The following is a 19,271-nucleotide window of genomic DNA, read 5'->3' on the forward strand; positions in this document are numbered from 1 at the left end:
CTGACTAGGTTTTTTGCTAATTGAAGGAATGGGGTAATTTCCATCAATGTCCCTTCTCTGTTGCAGACCCTGATTTCCCCTGATGCCAATCTCAAGGGTCCCCTGGCAATAGCACTTCAGGGAGATCAATGGGCCGCATCGGAATAGGGGGAAGGTGGGAAAGTTCTGCTCTGCTGACATAACTGCCAGCTGATAGTGGAAAATATAGACCACATTGAACCCATAGCCTTGGTCCAAATTTAGGCCAGTCTCATACCCCCTGGTCTAGAATATGGGTGGTGGGAGGAGGAGGAGGAGGAGGAGAAGAAGAAAAAGACAAAGGAGGCGGAGGAGGAATTTGGATTTATATCCCCCCCTTTCTCTTCTGTAAAAAGACTCAAAGGGGCTTATAATCTCCTTTCCCTTCCCCCCCACAACAAACTCCCTGTGAGGTGGGTGGGGCTGAGAGAGCTCCAAAGAGCTGTGACTCGCCCAAGGTCATCCAGCTGGCGTGTGTCGGAATCCACAAGCTAGTCTGGTTCACCAAATAAGCCTCCACAGCTCAAGTGGCAGAGCGGGGAATCCAACCTGGTTCTCCAGATTAGAGAGCACCTGCTCTTAACCACACTGCTGCTCCTTAGTGAGCCTTCTAGGCTGTGGAATCAATTCCTGAGATGAGCGATCCAAAGCATTTTGCATCCATCAAGTGTCAAATACAATGCAAATGCCCGTATGTGTTTACCTTCATTTGCAGTTTATGCAACTGCTTTGATTGGACAGCACTTTGCCAGGGCATGCTGGCCCAATCAGCTGAGTGCTGCCAAGCCCATAGGAAAACCCATCTTCCCTACTTGAAGGTAACAACCAAAACTCATCTGGCTCTTTCAGGCTCAAGCCTGCTTAAGCTGTCCCTTGTCTTGGGCTTCAAACATACCTATAAATGCCCACCACCACAGCATGATCTCGCTCATAGGGCTCCAGAGTCAACTGCTCCTGGGGTTTCATGTTTTCTTGCTGCATTTTCTTCACCTCTGATGCAAAGACGGCCTCGGGCGCTGCTGTCGAATCGACACAGTTAGCCTAGAGGAGGAGGAAGAAAAAAACCATCACATTTTTTTTGGGGGGGGGGGGGACACACGACAACAGGGGAGACAGGGTGCAGCAGTTAATCAAGCGTCCGCTGGGAAAATCCACATTCGAAAGTCTACTCCGTGGTGCCACACCTGAATGACCAGGATAGCGTGATCTCGTCAGATCCCAGAAGCTAAGCAGGGTCAGCCCTGGTCAGCATTTGGATGGGGGACCACCAAGAAATTCCAGGATCGCTATGCAGAGGCAGGCAATGGCAAACTACCTCTGTGTCATCAAGCAGAGAAGTTCCAAGGGGGGGATGGGAGATGAAGAAGCTGATGGCAAAATACTTTCATTTTCCCTAGGTAACCAAGTAGAGGCACCGAGGGCCAGGTGGCATTATCTCAGTCCTCTGACCTTGAGTCCATCCTACATCCCTGTCTTTCGCGCCTTCTATGGTGTGGGATAGGGAGGGGGGGAGGAGGATACGGGACTGATATATTGGGGTTGTTTAGAAATGCCTTATAATGAGGTGGTATGGCGAACTCTTTGGTACTCCAGATGTTATGGGACTATACTTTATCAGTTTTCTTCCAGCACAATACATTGGCCATGCTGGAAGGGGCTGATATGAATTGTAGTCCATAACATCTGGAGTGCCAAAGGTTCGCCACCACTGTTCTAGCAGAACTAGATTTCCCCCTCTAGCCTCTGTAGTCTGCCAATAAAGTCTTCTAAACCTTCAAGTTGCAGAGTCTGATGTAGGTCACAGATCCAGGACTTGACACACTGTTAGTCTCTTGCCTTGAAAACCCAGCCAGAGGTTGCCATGAGTTTTCTGCAACTAGGTGGCACTTACACACATACATGCACACATAAAGTGAGATGAAGCTTACGAACATAAGGAAGAGCCTGCTGGATCAGACCAGAGTCCATCTAATCCAGCATTCTGCTACTCGCAGTGGCCCACCAGAAGCCTTGGGGAACTCACATGCAGCATGTGAAAGGAATGGCCTTCTGCTGCTCCTGAGCACCTGGTCTACTAAGGCATTTGCAATCTCAGATCAAGGAGGATCAGGATTGGTAGCCATAGATCGACCTCTCCTCTATAAATCTGTCCAAGCCCCTTTTAAAGCTATCCAGATTAGTGGCCATCACCACCTCCTGTGGCAGCATATTCCAAACACCAATCACATGTTGAGTGAAGAAATCTTTCATTTTATTAGTCCTAACTCTTGCCAGGGTATCTATAGCCAGTAACACATAGCCAACCTAGACTACCTCACAAGGTTGTCAGTAAGGATAAAATGGGGAAAAGAGCACTGTACCCATGTCTCCAAGTTCTTCAGAGTGACTGCAGGATAAGAATGCGGTACAGAGAGGCTTTGCCAATCAGCCCAGTCAACAACAACAACCTTTATTAGGCATTTAAAATAGGCTCCAGAGCGTTACCAGACATTTGTGAAGTACAAAACAAGAATACATTCAAAACACAGACAGAGAAACTGTATCTAGCATTGGACATTACTTAGAAAGTTCTGTCACTTGTAAAATACATTTTGCTACTTTTTCCAAGAGCACAACATCTGTATTGTTTAACAGAAGCTCCACAACAGAACTGTCAAGAGGCTCTTTCAGATTTGTCTAGGGCCAGCCAAGGAGAGAAATTCCTGATACCCACATATCTCGGACAGTCGAGTATAATGTGAGCAAGAGTCTCCACTTGGTTTTTACAGTGTGGACAAACCCGATTCTGGAGAGGGATTGATAAGTAGCGACCCTTTGTAATGGCAGATGGTAAAATATTGCATCTGGCCCTTGTAAGAATCCATCTCTGTTGGGGTTCAGTCAATAGTTCAAGATATTTGGCTATGAGCCCCTGTTCTGGTACTATTCCGACAGAAAGGGGTGAGCATGATTTATTTGCTTGCCCCAGTCAGCCCAGTCATAAATTCCAGGAGCGCCTGGGTGGGAGTCGGTACATCACTCCCATCCACTGCAACAAGCATGCATTGAGGCAGCATAAACCACAGCCAGGGTCAGATTGCCAAAGCTGCACCAACAAAACGGCAGTAAGATGGCCGCCTCCCAGCTCAAGCTCACACAGCTAGGAAAAATATCTTTAGACCCAGCCTGAGCCATTACCTTGATGGAAATGACAAAGTGTCCCCCATTCTTCAGGAAGTTGTGCGCATTCAGAGCCACGATACGAGACTGGTCGGGCTGAGCCACGTCTGCAAAAATGACGTCCACCATTCCTGTGGAGAAAGGGGTCGTATGAGACATTGGGATTTGTAAGCTACTCTGCCAACTTTCACTGCCCTCCCCAAATTTTTTTTTAAAGATCCAAATTTGCTGGTTGAAGTTCCTGGGTTTTTTTTTTTTGAGGGGGGGGATTCCCTTCTAGTTTTGAAAGAGAAAACAAATTGGTTGGTGTGGGCTTTCTGGGCTTTCTGGTAGATCTTGTTCTTAATGTTTCGCCTGCATCTGTGGCTGGCATCTTCAGAGGTGTATCACAGAGAGAAGTGTGCTAAGCATCTGTGTGCTCTGCATTCAGCGCTAAAGAACCTTGAATTGCAAGGGGATCTGGTTATTACTATTGACTTTGGGGGGTTTAAAGGTATCCTGATAAAATCTTCCAAAAAAGTTTCCTAAGTCCATTAGACCCAAACGTAAATTCTTATTTCTGGTAATTCTAAATTCCTCCTTTCTCCCATCAACTGGGACCTCAAGGCAGTTTACTTATATCTTATTTTTTTCCCCAATTGGAACTGAACATGAACACACAAGGCTGTCTAATAGTGAGTCAGCCCACGGGGCCACCAAGGTCAGTTGGGTCTACTTGGATTGGCAACAGCTCTCCATAGTCTCAGGATGAAGTCTTCAGCATCGCCTGCTACCCAGATCCTTATAACTGGAGATGTCAGAGAAAGAATCTGAATGTCAAGCATTTGACTACTGAGCAGCAGCCTCTTCCCCAGTACAATTTTAAAAAATCAACAGGAACAAGAGAAGGGGGCGAGCACTTTCTGAATACACAGCCAGTTCCCCGTCCAGCTCTTTCCCCCAACTTACAACTCAGTCACAGCCAAACAGGACAGAGTGATACAGTCTTTTTGATACAATCCTTTCCAGCACTGGAAGTATCCAGCAGGACAAATCTGAATCCTATCCTGAGGGACAGAGGAAGACGCAGCCAAGCAGCCCTGGCAGGAAACATTCCCTTCCCGGCTGGAAGCATTTTCCCTCGACCACCAACAGCAACCTGCTTGTCTATACACAAGGCTTACACATCTTCATTAGTTTCTAGGGTGTTTAAGTCATGGTTCTCCTGAGATGTTGTGGATTGCTTCCATATCATCCCCTGCCAGCATCATGCTGGCAGGGGATGATGGGAGCTGTCGTCCCTAACATCTGGAGGGCCACGAGTTTGACACCTGGTCTTTTCCCTAGGTTAGAGAGATGGCACAAAGAAGAGGTTCTGATCTGGGGATGCCGTTGAGCATCATGCAGACACAAGGAGGCTGGCTTATTTGCATAGGTGTCACGACTGCACACATTTACTTATATTTATCACCCACCTTTCTTAACAAGGCTCAAGGCTATAGTTCACAGGAGCTGGAACGCGAAGGCAGCAAAAAAATGTAGATCTCACTCATTTGGGAAAACACGGAACAAAAAATAGCAGCACGACAGGAGCCCCACAGCTTGGATTTCCTTACAAGCAGGGCAGGATCCTGCGTGGAAATCTCAGGGTTTTGCCACAATTACGAGAAAGTGAGATACAGAATAAGATACAGCTAAGAAATAACATGGTATGAAGATGGAGGAAAGGGGGGAAAAGGCTTGAAACGTTCTTCAGGCAGTTCGTTCCAAAGACTGTATTTACAAAAAAATTGCCTCCTGAAAAATTCTATTTTACTGAAAATGGTTATGTGTTACACATTCTGAGAATTGAGAAATGTGGGGGCCTTCCAGACCTCGACAAGGAGCGAAAACAGGGAATACTCAGGTGCAAGCAGTTGTTGATCATACCACACCACTGGGGGGAATTTTTAGGAGGTTTTTCTCAAAAAAAAACCTCTCTGCAGAACTTAACACAATGGTTGTCAAACTTCCAGTTAACATCAAGAGCCAGAAGCGAATTAAAATGAGAGGGAGGAATATTAAGAGACCTGACAGATTTCTAAAAAGAGCTTATATCACAAAAACAACATCTGCTGAGGATATATAAGACCCTGCTTAAATGTGATACAGAAATGGAGTAAGTGACAGTGTGTATGGGGAAATGGATGCAAAACTTTCAAGAAGAGATATCTTTTCAACAATAAGAACTATTATGGTCCTAAACCATCAAACTTACTACTTGCGAAATGTTAAAAGAGAACTGGTACAAAATGTTTTATAGTTAGTATGGGCCACCAAAAGGTATTATAAAGATGAGTAAAAACTTCAATGGTCTTTCTTGGAAATGTCAAGAAGTTGCATTGTTCTTTCATGTGGTGGACTTGTGAAAAATCCATAAGGACTGGGTTGCAAAAATGCAAAAAATATTGAAGATCAAATTTCCATTAGCTGCTAAGGCAATGTTATTGGGTATCCTTCCTGCGAATTTTCCCAAAACCCTTAAAGAACTATGTTTGTGTTTGCTAACAGCAACCAGGTAGAAAGTCATAAGAAGTCTAAACACAGAAATTGGGGAGGAAAAAGTAAGACCGTATGCTACTGTGATGTATACAGACACTTAGGCACCTTCAGGCAGTAGAATGTTGAGAGCCCATAGGGTTAACATGGAACTCCACGTGACTGGCTTGAGAAAACTGCAGTGTTCTTAGCCAGAGCACTGAGAGTTTTGAGGTGAGAACTGAATTGAAAGCCAGAGGGAACGGGTGTTCTGTAAGAACTCTGTTCTGTGGTGGCTGAGGACCAGTTGTAAGTGAGCTAAGCTACTCTAGTTAAATGCCAGGAAGAACAGTTTTAGAGTAGGGAATCTGCCCCAAGGTCCTAGAGAACCACAATGCAGTGACACTAATTAATCAAGCCAGCAGCTCAGTTAATTTATCTGAGGAGAACTTCACCCAAATATGGGATAATGAAGTTCCTGAGGGTGGCTGAGTTTTTAAAGACTGAAAGGATTGGGTTTCCTGGAGGAAAATCTTAAGTTCTTCTCTGAGAAGCATTGGGTGAGAGAGACACTCAAGAAGAAAGATGGTCTTAGAGATAGTGTTTGAGGAATTGTGAAGGTTATAATTACCTAACAATAGGAGTTAAAGGGTTTTTTTAGCACATTAACTAGAGCAAAACAGAAAACTGAACACCTAGTTTGGGGAGAATTTAAGTGACTGTAACTACTTGAAAGAACTACAGATACTGACCCATGTGAACCTTGCATCAACTGTAAAAACATACTGAAACAACTTGTAAAATAGTAACCTCTCAGAAATCAGCTTCTTGTATATAATTTCAATGTTATCCTTTCCAGAAAAAAACTTTCTGATTTATTTCCTGTAAATAAAAAAATTGATTCTTTGTTTAAACTTTACAAGCCTCTGGTGCCAATTTATTATTTTGTTCTGACAGAAAGGAATTATTTTGGTGTCCCTACAGAGCTGCTAATCTTCCTGTCTGGGAAGTGCTCGAGTTGAACAACTAAAGACCATTGTTACTGTTTAATTCAATTTATAAAAGAGGGAAAACACAAAGTGTATACAGAAACTGGTTCTGGAGGGTTTTCCAGGCTGTGTGGCCGTGGTCTGGTGGAAAACCCTCCAGAACCAGTTGAATCCGGCAGTGAAAGCCTTCGACAATACATTGTATACAGAAAGTCTAAATTACCACATTCATGCTACTGCATTGAATTCTGACAAACAAAAGGGTAGCTCAGTCAAAGCATAACTGACAGAACTTTGGAGAAAAAAAATCTCCCCAGGGCACAAGGAAGTGGGGAGGTGCTTCAGGGAACCACTCCATCCCACCCTCCCTCTTGTCATAGCTGCAATGGCTAAACTAACAAATCTTGTAAACAGATAGTCAAAACATGAGTTTGATGGGAAGTGGGAATTGTATTTTTATATGTGGCTGAATCAATTACTTCAAAAAATAAATAAAAATAATGCCAATAGAGATTAAAATTAGATTCAGAGGAACAGGATAAACAGGTCAATATATTATTAATATGTTAGTAGTTAAGGCTATAAGTCACTGCTTAGTTAACATACACTAGAGGATGTTAATTAAATAAATAGCAGAATGTTAGACGAAATACCAAATTTGTATTACTTCTATATTTTATTGAACATTAAGATCCATTTTATTGTTATTTTGTTTATTATACGGTTTGGGTTTTTTATAATTTCCTGTTTGGGTGTGTGTTTATATATGGATAACATTTACGGTAATAAAAATCTCTGCAGCCCAGACCAATTGTCAATCTAGTCCACTGCTCAGTTCTCCACAGTGGCCAGATCAGCAGCCTCGCTAAAACCTACAAACAGATCTCTATGACTAACTTCTGCTTGTGGTCCTCCACCCAACCCCACAGCACCTGGTTTTCCAAAACTAGCTACTTCTGAACATGTCGGTTCTATTTAGCCATCAAGGCTAAAAACTGCCAATGGATCTAAACTCAATAAATCTGTCTAATCGCCTTTCCAAACCAACTGTGGCTAGTTGCTATTGCTACATTTTGCCCCAATAGGTTCTGCAAGTTCACAAAACAGCACAGAAGAAATAACTTACCCAGCAACATGCGGTATTTGTGTGGATGTCAGCAAGCAGATCCTCTAATACCGATCGGGATAATGTTGGTTCGCTTTGCTTGTTGCTATTATCATTGATGAGGTCACGATCTGACAACTGTATGGGAAAACTCCACGGGCATACACCTGAAGGTCCCTCTCCCAAAATTGTAGTACCAGAAATAGAACAAATGCGAGTTGGCGCTGTAAACCACATGGTAGTCTGTGAAAGCCCAGATCAGGAGACAGTAAATCACCATAGTGTCACTGTTAGAGCTGCACTCATGAACTGTAACGGCGGTTTAAAATGTGCCAGGTAAACTCTGCAGTCAGTATTCATCATATGACTACAAGTCACAGGTAGCCTGACTGCAGAGTTTAAAAAATCCACAAGGGGGTGGATACCTCGGGCAAAAGCAGTTGTCTGCAAACGTGAAGGAAGCTCCAGGTTTGCAGAAAAAGCAATCAGAAGTCAAGGATTCTTGAAGGGGGACAGGAGGAATTACACCCCCCACCTTGAAGGTTACTACTACATTAACCAGTAGCTACTGTCAGGAAAAAAAAATGCTTGGGAGCACTTTGAATGGGAGGGGAGAGCACACATTTCTAGCAAGGTTTAAAATAAATGCCACCTTCTTACTCAATTCAGGTTCCTCGAGGCAGCAAACATTAATACACATCCTATAACTCTATTTAACTCCTCAGGTGGTTGGGGCACACAAAGCAGGATCTCTGAAAATACAGACTGCCCTTTAGGTATGCCAACACCACATTGTGTAGGACAGTGGATGGCAAGCTTTTTGTATGAGGACCCCATTAAAACACACAAAAAATCCCCCCCTCCAGCAACAGTAGTCACACCATTAGAGTCCACTGATTCATAAAATACATAACAAAAAGATCAAGATGAGGACCCTTAGAAGCAACTGTGGATTTGTGCAATAACTCCATTCTGCCCAGGTTGAGAACCACTGGTGAAGGGCTTGAAAAGTCAATATCCAGCATCTTGAATTGGGACTAGAAGCAAATTGGGAGCCAGTGTAGATGAAAAACGATTGGAATGAAATGATCCCTATGACTCTCCCAGGATTCTGGCAGCAGTATTCTGTACCAACTGCAAATGGCGCCTGGGGCTGCCCCCCTTACCTTAGCTGGTGGAGGAGGGCAGCGGTGGTCCTGCAGCAGGCTCCCAGTCTGGCTGCTCCTTTAGGAGGAGGGCAGCAGTGGTCTCAGGCAGCCTGGCAGGGCCAGGCCAAGGGACTGCCCGCGACAGGCTCCCAGCCCAGCCTCCGTGGGCTGAAGGAGCAGCCTGGTGGGGCCAGGCTGAGGGGCAGCCTGCGGCAGGCTTCTGTCCCAGCTGCTCCTTCAGGAGTAGCCAGTTTAGGGGCCTGCCGGGTGCCCCCCACAGGATTTAATGGGTGGCGCCCAGGTCAATTGACCCCCGTGTCCCTCTGGCAGATACGCTGCTGACCAACTGTGGCTTCCAGAGTCATCAAGGACAGTCTCATGTTAAGAACCTTGTAGTAATCTATTCTAGACACCACTGTTGTGCAGGCCCAGCTGACAAGATCTTTCCTGTCCAGGAACAGCTGAGGCTGCTCACCAACTATAGCTGGCAAAAGGTGTCACTGACCACCGCTGTTACCCGTTTATTCAACAGGAGGCCCAGATCCAGCGACACCCCCAAAGTATGAACCTACTCCTTTAAGGGGAACACGCCTCATTCAGAACAGGAGACATCCCACTTCCTACATATTCTCCCCATCCGTAGCACCTCAGTTTTTTGGGGATGGAGTTTCAGCTTGTTAGCTTTAAGGGCCATTCAAATTATAATTCCAGTTTTGAGCACCATAGCAATGCCTTACCGGCCCGACTATGTCCGAAACGTGAGAGACTGTCGTTCCCGAGGCCGCTCCCAGGTACAGCACTTTGGCACCAGGTTTGATGTGGATCTGATCGATGCCTCCAAGGATGGCAGCAGCCAGTTTGGAGCGGAAGGGGTTCCAGGCTCGGTATTCCACCTTCACTTCCCCATCCTGAAGAGGCAAAGGATTATCTACGTTACAAGACTTCCACTTTCGGACCTTCCCAGGATTTTAAATGGGACACAGTTTTCTTTGGATTTTGATAAACTTCCTGCTTTCAGGCACTGACTCTTTTGTATCCGATAGGACGGCCCTGTTTGCACTGGCAGCTACCAAGATCAGAGCCGAGGAGGTAAGAACATAAGAACAAGCCTGCTGGATCAGACCAGAGTCCATCTAGTCCAGCTCTCTGCTACTCGCAGTGGCCCACCTTTGGGAGCTCACAGGCAGGATGTGAAAGCAATGGCCTTCTGCGGCTGTTGCTCCCGAGCACCTGGACTGTTAAGGCATTTGCAATCTCATACCAAAGAGGATCAAGATTGGTAGCCATAAATCGACTTCTCCTCCATAAATCTATCCAAGCCCCTTTTAAAGCTATCCAAGTTAGTGGCCATCACCATCTGCTGTGGCAGCATATTCCAAACACCAATCACACGTTGCGTCTCAAAGAAAACAGTGTATTCGGAATAACCCTCTTCTTAGCATGATCTTGCACCCCTAAAAGTGTTTTAACGCTCTGTATTCAACTACTGGAAAGAATTTTAAAGTGATTGTTGATTTTATATTTCTCTGTAACTTATATTTTGAGTTTTTAAATCTATTTTTTATTTTATTCTCTAAATTGCGGTCTAAAGCAGGGGTGTCCAACTCTGGCGCTTCAGATGTTCATGAACCAATTCCCATCAGCCCCTGCTGGCATGGCCAAGGGCCACCCTTTCCTAGAAAACCCTCACCACAATCTTCTGATACTGGCATCCTGATTTTCAGACAATTGTGTCTCAAACAACAGACGCAGGTCTCTCCCCTCAGGTGAACTGGGCCCTATTTCCTGACTACAGAGCATGACATAAAGAAAAAGGCATAGAAGGCCAAAAAGATAACATTTGCGCTCCACATTCCAGCTATTTGCTTCTGAGATGATTGACAGAAAACATATCCAAGGTAGCTTGAAATTAACACAACTCTTCCAACTACTGCTCGAAGAAGACACCTTGTTCTCTCCCCCTCATCTTTTGGCAAGGTGGATAGTGGCCAAAAGGAATCCGAGGGGACAGGTGACAGTGTGGTTCAGAAGGTCCAGAGGAAGGGTGTGAGGCAAAGGTCTCCAACCAATGGTCCTCCAGATGTTCATGGAGTATGATTCCCATCAGCTCTGCCAACTGGCTGTGCCGGCAGGGGCTGATGGGAATTGTAGGTCATGAACCTCTGGAGAGCCACAGGTTGGAGACCCCTGATGTAAGGGACTTGGCACCATAATCCTTGATTGTAATTTTAGTCGGGATCCTGTCCGGAGTGAAAATACCTTTAGGAATCACTAGCTGCTTACAGCTGATATTTATTCATTGGCTAAGCCTTGTAGTTGGCTTCAACGGGGTGCTGGGGTTAGAAAATTGTAGCTGAGCAGGGTGTTGGGGTTTGAAAATCTGAGCCTTTATTGGCTCAAATTTCAAGTCCCCTCCCACTTCCCCAAGAGAATATGCTACTCTGCTGCACAGGAATGTTCATGTCTGATGGAAATACTAACAGAACTGTCAGAATCCATGGAGGCAGTAAGCCGTTGCTTCAAGTTTATAGTTGGTTAGATGCTAAGAAAACTTTTTTGTTTGCCTTGCCTGTGACTGGGTGCTTGTATGTTGTAGCCCTCTGTAAATCAATTAACATAACTTACAGTTTAAACCTTCTCTGGAATTATTGACTAGATATTCCCCAGAACTGATCCCAGAGGGGGAGGTCAACCCCCCCCCCCCCCCCGTTAGTCATACAAAGGGGATTCATTCTCTCTCCTCCTGTGAAGGCATAATTTTCCTGCTCCATGCCTACCCCTGCCCACCTTGTCCGAATCACACACCTCCACAGAAATCCTCTTCTCTCCATACACAGATTCACCCGGTACTAGGTTCCGGGTCACCAGCGCGTCTTCCTTTCCCCGGCAGATGAAGACTCCTGAAGATGTGGGGAAAAAGAGGACCTGGATTATATAGACAGAAGACGTGCTTTGCCTTAGTTTTCCTATGGCGAAAGAGACAATGTCATTCATCTCAACTTTGGTGCAAGGACTTAAGTGTAATTATGCCTTCAGACCAGTGAGCCGCAATTTTCACTGCTCCTTCTCCTCCCCCAAGGCAAAACCCTGCTTCATCTCCACATGCTCTTCTGGTGATCTCCCAGAAACAACATTTCAGGGGGCAGCAGCCTGAGGGGGGAAACATAAAGGTCCAGTTCTGCAAAATCTGCCAAAGTACACCAGTGCTTTGCAGCCGGCAGCCAGGGACAAGTTCACATATGCATGGGAATAATGCTGCAAAAAAAGAAGAAAAAAGAAAAGAAAAAGAGTTTGGATTTATACCCCCCTTTCTCTCCTGTAAGGAGACTCAAAGGGGCTTACAATCTCCTTTTCCTTCTCCCCCACAACTAACACCTTGTGAGGTAGGTGGGGCTGAGAGAGCTCCAAAGAACTGTGACTAGCCCAGGGTCACCCAGCTGGCATGAGCTGGAGTACACAAGCTAATCTAGTTCACCAGATAAGCCTCCACAGATCAAGTGGCAGAAAAGGGAATCAAACCTGGTTCTCCAGATTAGAGTGCACCTGCTCTTGAACCACTATGCCACTGCTGCTCCTGCACAGCTTCAGGGGGAGGACTTCACTTTGGACTGTTCCTGTTTTCAAGGCTTCCTCCAAACAGAGATACCAGTGAAGTCCAGAGGATTTATGTCTGAAATCAGCTCCTGGTTTGAAATGCTGGTAGTCAAGCTTTCTAAATGGAATGGAGAGCTTGGGCCATTTTACTTGAATTTTAAGTCACTTCATGAAGATACTCAAAAGCAGGGAGGCTATCTAAAAAGTAAATATATCAGTGTTCTGCAGAAGCAAGCAGTTCTACAAGCCCTTGTGGGACATCGGGAAGCGACCTTGCAGAAATAATTTTACTGACTGCATTTTAGTGTTTCCCTTAAAGGGAGAAGAATGACAGAACATAATCGAGGCAACTTCCAAGAAAGTTTACACAGCAACTGCACAAGAGGTACAGTGGAGAGAACATCAGACTAAAGAGACTAGGATACATTCCAAGGACATGTAACACAGCAATCTTGCTGTGACCGAGCTGCTCTGGCTCCTATCATATAGCCAATTTAAGGTCCTTTATTTCCCAAAAGGCCCTATGATGTTGCTCTTTTATGAGTTTTAAAACAAAGAAGCCCATTTCTTTTGGATCATCTTTACAGGTTGAATTTATGATGCCTATTTATGACACTCCAGCTAACAAGTGACTTACCTTCATGCCTGTGGGGTTCTACTGTAACCTTTTTGCCACCTCTGAAGCCACCTCGCCCTCCTCGAAAGCCCCCACCTCGCCCACGTCCACCTCCTCCTGCTCCACGTCCTCCTCGAAAGCCACCTCGTCCACCTCCTCGCCCACCTCCTCGAAAGCCCCCTTCTCCTCCTCCAGGAGACCTAAATCCACCTCCTAAAGATGAGGATGAAAATAAGACTCATGAAAGCAAACAGGAGGGGCACATGGCGTGTTCAGAAATAATACCAAACACAGGATTGGAGAGATAGCCCACGAAGACTCACTGCGTGGTTTATATGAACAAGGTCCAGTGCTCTTGAAAGGATACTGCACAGATTGTACCATTTACATACACATGTAATTTACTGTATCATTGGTATGCTACTTAAAGTTATGCCTGAATGTCACCTATAAGGCCTAAACTGTAGAAAGGCCACCCTTTTAAACAAAGCAAATACAGGGTTGCGAGCGCAATGTCTTTTTTCCCTTCTCAATCACCCTGCCAAACAAAAAACATGAACAGCATTTTTAAAAGCTAGGAACCCGTGGGTGTGGGTGACTTTGCCATCAAGTCACCGATGCCTTATGGTAACCCAGTGTGGTTTTCCGGGCAAGAGCCGTGAGGAAGTGGTTTGCTATTGCCTGCCTCCATATGGGGTAAGAGAGTACAGAGAGAACTGTGACTGGCCCAACAACATCCAGCAGGCTTCAAGTGGGGAATTAAACTGGATTCACCTCTCTCCCCACAATGTCCTCTTCTTCTGGCAATCTACCCCTTCTTCTCTTCCTTCTCTCCTTCCCATCCAACAACCAGCCTAATCTGTATCCAACCCACATATATCTGCATTTACGTACTTCATTTATTGCCACCTTCCACTGTAAAGCAGCCTAAAGCGCTCCCTTCTCCTCCATTTTATCCTCCCAGCAACCTTGTGAACTATGTTAGGCTGAGAATGTGTAACTGGCCCAAGATCACCCAGTGAGCTTCCATGTCACTGGGGAGCCTAGTCCAGGGGTCTGCAACCTGCGGCTCTCCAGATGTTCATGGACTACAATTCCCATCAGCCCCTGCCAACAATTGGCCGTGCTGGCAGGGGCTGATGGGATTTGTAGTCCATGAACATCTGGAGAGCCACAGGCTGAAGACCCCTGGACTAGTCAAATGGTAGCAAGTTGCCTGATGGTTACCATCAGTCCCAGGCTCCATGAGTCCTCCCTCAAAAGCCAAAACAGCCCTGGGAAGGGCCTTGTCCCATCTCTCTTGTAAATTTCTTGTTACAGTTATCAGGGAGATCACATTTGCATAAACTTGTAATGCTATTACTGCATACACATAACATCGCATAAGGCAAAGTTTATTCCTATGGTTGCTAAGATTAAGATAAAGTTAAGACCTTTTGATGTAATTCCTACTCATGGATTGGTTTATTATGTTTTTTACAGCTTATGGAAATTAATCTGTTATCATGGCTGCAAGTTTTATACTATAGCCGGCAGTGCAACTTTTAGTGTTCGTTTCTGTTTGTCCGATTACTTTTGTAATTCTGAGTTTGTTGCTTGCTAAGACTTTAAATTAATACAATAAATAAAGATTCACTTCAAAGAGATATTTCCATTTCCACCACAGTAAGCAAATCCAGAGCTATTCTTTTTATTTATATCATTTATAAGCCTACCCTTCACTCTGTCAACTGAAACCAATGAAACACAAGCATGAACATAACAGAGCTTATTTGTTTAAAGTTCCCATATCTATCTATCTTTCTTCTGAACATCTCAGGACCCAAGGCAGGTAACAACAGAAACGCAATTTTATAAAACAAACATTAAAATCTACCTAAAATCATGTTATGTCCCCACTAGCAGGCACTTACTTCACCTCTGCCCATGCTCAAATCACCACCAAAAAATCTCTAGGACAGCTGTGCTATGCCCTTGCTGGAAATCCAGAAGGGAAAGGATACCCTCCCCCTGACTAGAAGGCCGTGCCAGAGGCAGAGGGCAGCCACTAAGAAAGTTTGAGCCTGCTTTGCTGTTGAGCATACCTTAGATAGGAAAACAAAGTTGCCACAGCAGAACATGAAAGGAAAGGCAGTTATTCAAATACAAGCATTGCAGTTGAGGAAAGGGCTTTAAATATAAACAGCAGCACCTTGAGTGGACTCAGATACTTTTTTGCAACCAGTGAAGGGGCCTCGGAATAGCGGCGGCACGATCCCACCAGTTTGCACCACCAGCAGCTTTCACATTAACTTATAAACAAGCCCACCGCCGCAGACTGACTTTTCTCTAGCAGACACCAAACCACATTCTGAGCAAAAGACTTAACAAACGCAATTAAAACACAGGAATGCGAGAAATTTCTTTTTGAATAAAGCGGGGAGAGGAGAGAGAACCGCTTACCACGTCCTCCTCGGAAGCCTCCACGTCCGCCACGATCTCCAAACCCACCACGGCCTCCACGTGGACTAAAACCTACACACGCCGGAATAGGAGAGCAACAGTTAAGGCAAATACGTGTCCGGGCCCGCCCTCCCGGTTCCCACGAGCGCGGACTGGCCCACCCAGACACTTCCACCGACCCCTTTTTCCTCCAACCCACCCCTTACCGGGCCGCATGACTGCAGGACGGGCAAAAAAAGGGCGGATTCAGACCCACGCGCCCAAAACGCCCGGACAGGAAAGCGCTACACGCTCTGCAGAAAACACGCGCAAGAACCTCGGCGGCGCACCGGAAATACGACAGAAAGCATGGGACGGGGTGAAAGAGAGCCGGGAGCGCGCGGAGGTTTGTGGGAAATTGAGTTCTTTCCCACCTCGCGATTGCGCAGATGTCCGGGCTCTGCCCTTCGTTATGGCGTCCTGCGGTTTTTGTCCCTCGTGGCGCGGGGGCTCCGTTGCGCTTTGTTCTTTGTTTAGCTTGGAGCCCGCGGGATTCTTCACGGTTTTCAATGCAAAGCCTCAGTTTTAGGAGCATGAATTATGAAGGGTGGGTTGCCTATGAGTATGTGCGGAATGTTTTTCCTTGTTCGGCCGGTAGCAGCAGCTCTGTCTGTGAGCTGGCTAAATTTTAGCGTAGGCACATGCAGAATAATGCACTTTTCAATCCACTTTCACAATTACTTGAGAGTGGATTTTGCTGTTCTGCTCAGTAAAATCCAGCTGCAAAGTGGATTGAAAGGGCATCATTCTGCATGTGCGGAAGGGGCCTTAGCCTGCCTCACCGGTTGTAGCTGAAACTCAGAACTATGCTCCCTATTGCTTTTTAGGAACCGTTAGGTTTAAAAGAAGAAAAAAATGGATTTATACCCTGCCTTTCTCTCCTGTAAGCAGTGCCAAATTTGTCTGTAGGCTTGGCAGGTTGAAGTTTAGAGCCTCGAAATCTAGCGGGGCTCCAACCAACGTGTGTAATATTTTTGACACTGTCATAAGCCTTTTTTACACATGCTGTCAAAATGCACTGTCGTCTTTATAAACAACCCTTTAGTAATTTTCTGTGCACTTTTCAGAATAAAACTGATAATAAATAAAAATAAGTAATTTGTTTAAAATACACTTTGATCTTCCTCTGTTCATGACGGTGGGGGTTGGGAGGGGCCCTGCAAGTGGAATAGCCTAGGGCAGTGATGGTGAACCTTTTAGAAACCGAGTGCCAGGGGTGGAGCAAGGGGAAACCGCGCTCAGGGCGCCCCCGTCCTGCCCTGGAACGCCCCGAAACACCCCTGCCATGCCTCTGGAACACCCTTGCCGCACCCTTGCAGGTACACGTGCCCAGTGCATCACGCACCCCTCATCCCCTTGATGCTATGCCACTGCCAAGTGCTCAAACTGGGACGACAGCATGTGTGCCCACAAAGAGGGCTCTGCGTGCCCACAAAGAGCCACCTCTGGCACGCATGCTATAGGTTTGCCACCACTGGCCTAGGGCCTCTCCATCTAAATCCACCCCTGCCCGTAAGGTATCTCAAAGTGACTTACAAACACCTTCCTCTCCCTACAGCAGACACCTTGTGAGGTAGGTGGGGCTGAGAGAGTTCTGATGAGCTGTGACTAGCTGAAGGTCACCAAGCATGCTTCATGTGTAGGTACCAGGAAACAAATCCATTTCACCAGAAAAGAGTCTGCCACTCATGAGGAGGAGTGGGGAATCAAACCCGGTTCTCCAAATTAGAGTCCACCTGCTCTTAGCCATGGCACCATGATGGCATTTCCCCCTTTCATAACCTCTCTTTTGTGCTGCCTAGTAGGGACCTACTGCATACATGCAACAAAATCAGTTCCAGACAGGAAAACATGTTAGTCTTTCAGCTGCTACAAGAATCCTGCTTATTTATACAGTAGATAGCAAGTATAACAAGTACTTTGTTGCTATTTTTCTAGCCCCACCCCTTTACTTCCAGTATGCTGCAGCACCTAGATATCAGTCCATTAGCACCAGTGGTGGGATTCAAATAATTTAACAACCAGTTCCGGTGGTGGGATTCAAATAATTTAACAACTGGTTGTTTACAAGCACCATTTTAACAACCGGTTCTGCCGAAGTGGTGCGAACCTGTGAATCCCACCACTGAGTAGCACCTTGTAGATGTAGATCAACAAGGGATTTTGGGGTATAAGCTGATGAGAATTAAAGCTCTCCGCCATAAGTATGCTGATAGTGGTAGAGGTGAGAACTCATTATGGATTTAGCCCCAAGTAGGATCTTGGTAGGGAATCAACCTCATTTTGCTCTATGACTTCTGAGTAAACATGTCTGGGATCATTCTCCACTTCTTCCTATTGCAGGGTATATCCATGGAACATGAATTTGTACACTGAGCAAAATATAAGAATTTGGAACAACAAAAGAAAAGCTGTTGATCTAGCAAAAGAGATTAAAAAACAGTGCAAGGGCTGATGACTGGTTGATTTTCAACCTGGTTGAAAATCGGGTACTGTTGAATGCAGGAAATGTGTCTTCCCTTTAATCCTGATGAGAACATTATGACCGTTCATTGATTTCTATGTTGTCTCTGTGTGCGAGTTAGCTCAGTTGTTCAGAACAATACGTGAGATGCACAATATAGATTCCTTAAGTCTTGATGGATTAATCATGACGGAAGGCATTTTATTTATTTCATACCTCACATTTCCTCCCCCGGCCCAGGAGACCCAAAGCAGCTAACATCATTCTCCCCTCCTCTGTTTTATCTTCACAACAACCCTTTGAGGTGGGTTAGGCTGAGACAAAGTGATTAGCCCAAGGTCGCCAAGTCCATGTCACTGGGATTTCAAAGCTTTGAGATCCTAGGAGGACATTACATTGGCCATTTATGCACTTGCAGTTTGCTTTGCACCAAGTGTTCAGGTTGGATTTTCTGCGGCACGTATATTTTCACGTCTCCCGAACTCACTACGCCTCACATCAGAGAATCTCTACAGTTTCTGAAATCTTGTCTTTTCCTCTCACTTTGCAGGGACAGCAAAGGAAGACAGTATGTGTTTGACTTAGGTTTTTCTTGTTCCTCCCTGCCTTTCCTTGCCCACTGAACAGCAAATCCTCCCACTCTTCAGGGCAGCAACGTAGAGTGATCGGAAGAGCTATCTTTTCAAAAAATTTAATATTGCCAATCTATCACTGGAGCAATAGGCTGTTGAAATCTACATGGAATTTACACTGTCTAGCAAAATAACATTAGACCCAAAATGGCACATCCCCACCGCCCACAAAAAGGCAGTAGAGAGCAACTGCCCCAGTTGGAGGTTCCAGGGCGAGAACAGGTGGGTAAAATGGCAGATCAAATCAGCTGGAGGATCCCGCTTTGCAGGAGGATCCTGTTTAAACAAAACCCAAAAAAAAAGCAGGAAAAACCCACTGCGAAGCTGATGGCCTCGGAGACAGCACTGCATGCATAAAGGGCCACTGATGAGGCGATTATATTGTGCATTTCATTATTCAAATTAAAAAGTAGGCACTTAAGTGCAGTTCTTAGGATTCTGTGGAGATCTGCTCTAGTGCTTTGTATACTCTGCATGTAAATAAGGCAAATGTGATAAAGCACCGCAAGTTGGCGGTGTTCTCACTGAGCTATGGAACTCAGCTCCTGGAACTTTTTATCACTTGGGAA

At 45.5% G+C, this 19,271-nt stretch overlaps 1 protein-coding gene across 1 annotated transcript; it reads right to left on the bottom strand.

Moving 5' to 3' along the window:
• Positions 1-921: 921 nt before the first annotated feature.
• LOC125434389 (rRNA 2'-O-methyltransferase fibrillarin-like) lies at positions 922-15,899 on the bottom strand. Its single transcript, XM_048499697.1, has 8 exons — positions 15,774-15,899; positions 15,568-15,639; positions 13,147-13,338; positions 11,721-11,815; positions 9,653-9,823; positions 7,789-7,947; positions 3,196-3,308; positions 922-1,059 (listed from the first exon to the last, which is right to left on the bottom strand). Exons 1-7 carry the CDS (start codon positions 15,781-15,783, stop codon positions 3,246-3,248), a joined length of 762 nt encoding a protein of 253 aa, XP_048355654.1. The 5' UTR covers positions 15,784-15,899; the 3' UTR covers positions 922-1,059; positions 3,196-3,245.
• Between the last annotated feature and the right edge of the window lie 3,372 nt (positions 15,900-19,271).

This window comes from Sphaerodactylus townsendi, linkage group LG06, assembly GCF_021028975.2.
Source record: "Sphaerodactylus townsendi isolate TG3544 linkage group LG06, MPM_Stown_v2.3, whole genome shotgun sequence".
In the NCBI taxonomy this organism is placed as follows: Eukaryota; Metazoa; Chordata; class Lepidosauria; order Squamata; family Sphaerodactylidae; genus Sphaerodactylus; species Sphaerodactylus townsendi.

Bases quoted from the DNA above. Each gene is read 5' to 3' on its own strand.
- LOC125434389 (XM_048499697.1), bottom strand. The intron at 11,816-13,146 runs GTAAGTCACTTG...CCACATCTTCAG, and splicing joins AGAACCCCACAGGCATGAAG to GAGTCTTCATCTGCCGGGGA. The intron at 9,824-11,720 runs GTGTGTGATTCG...TTGCCTCTTCAG, and splicing joins AGAAGAGGATTTCTGTGGAG to GATGGGGAAGTGAAGGTGGA.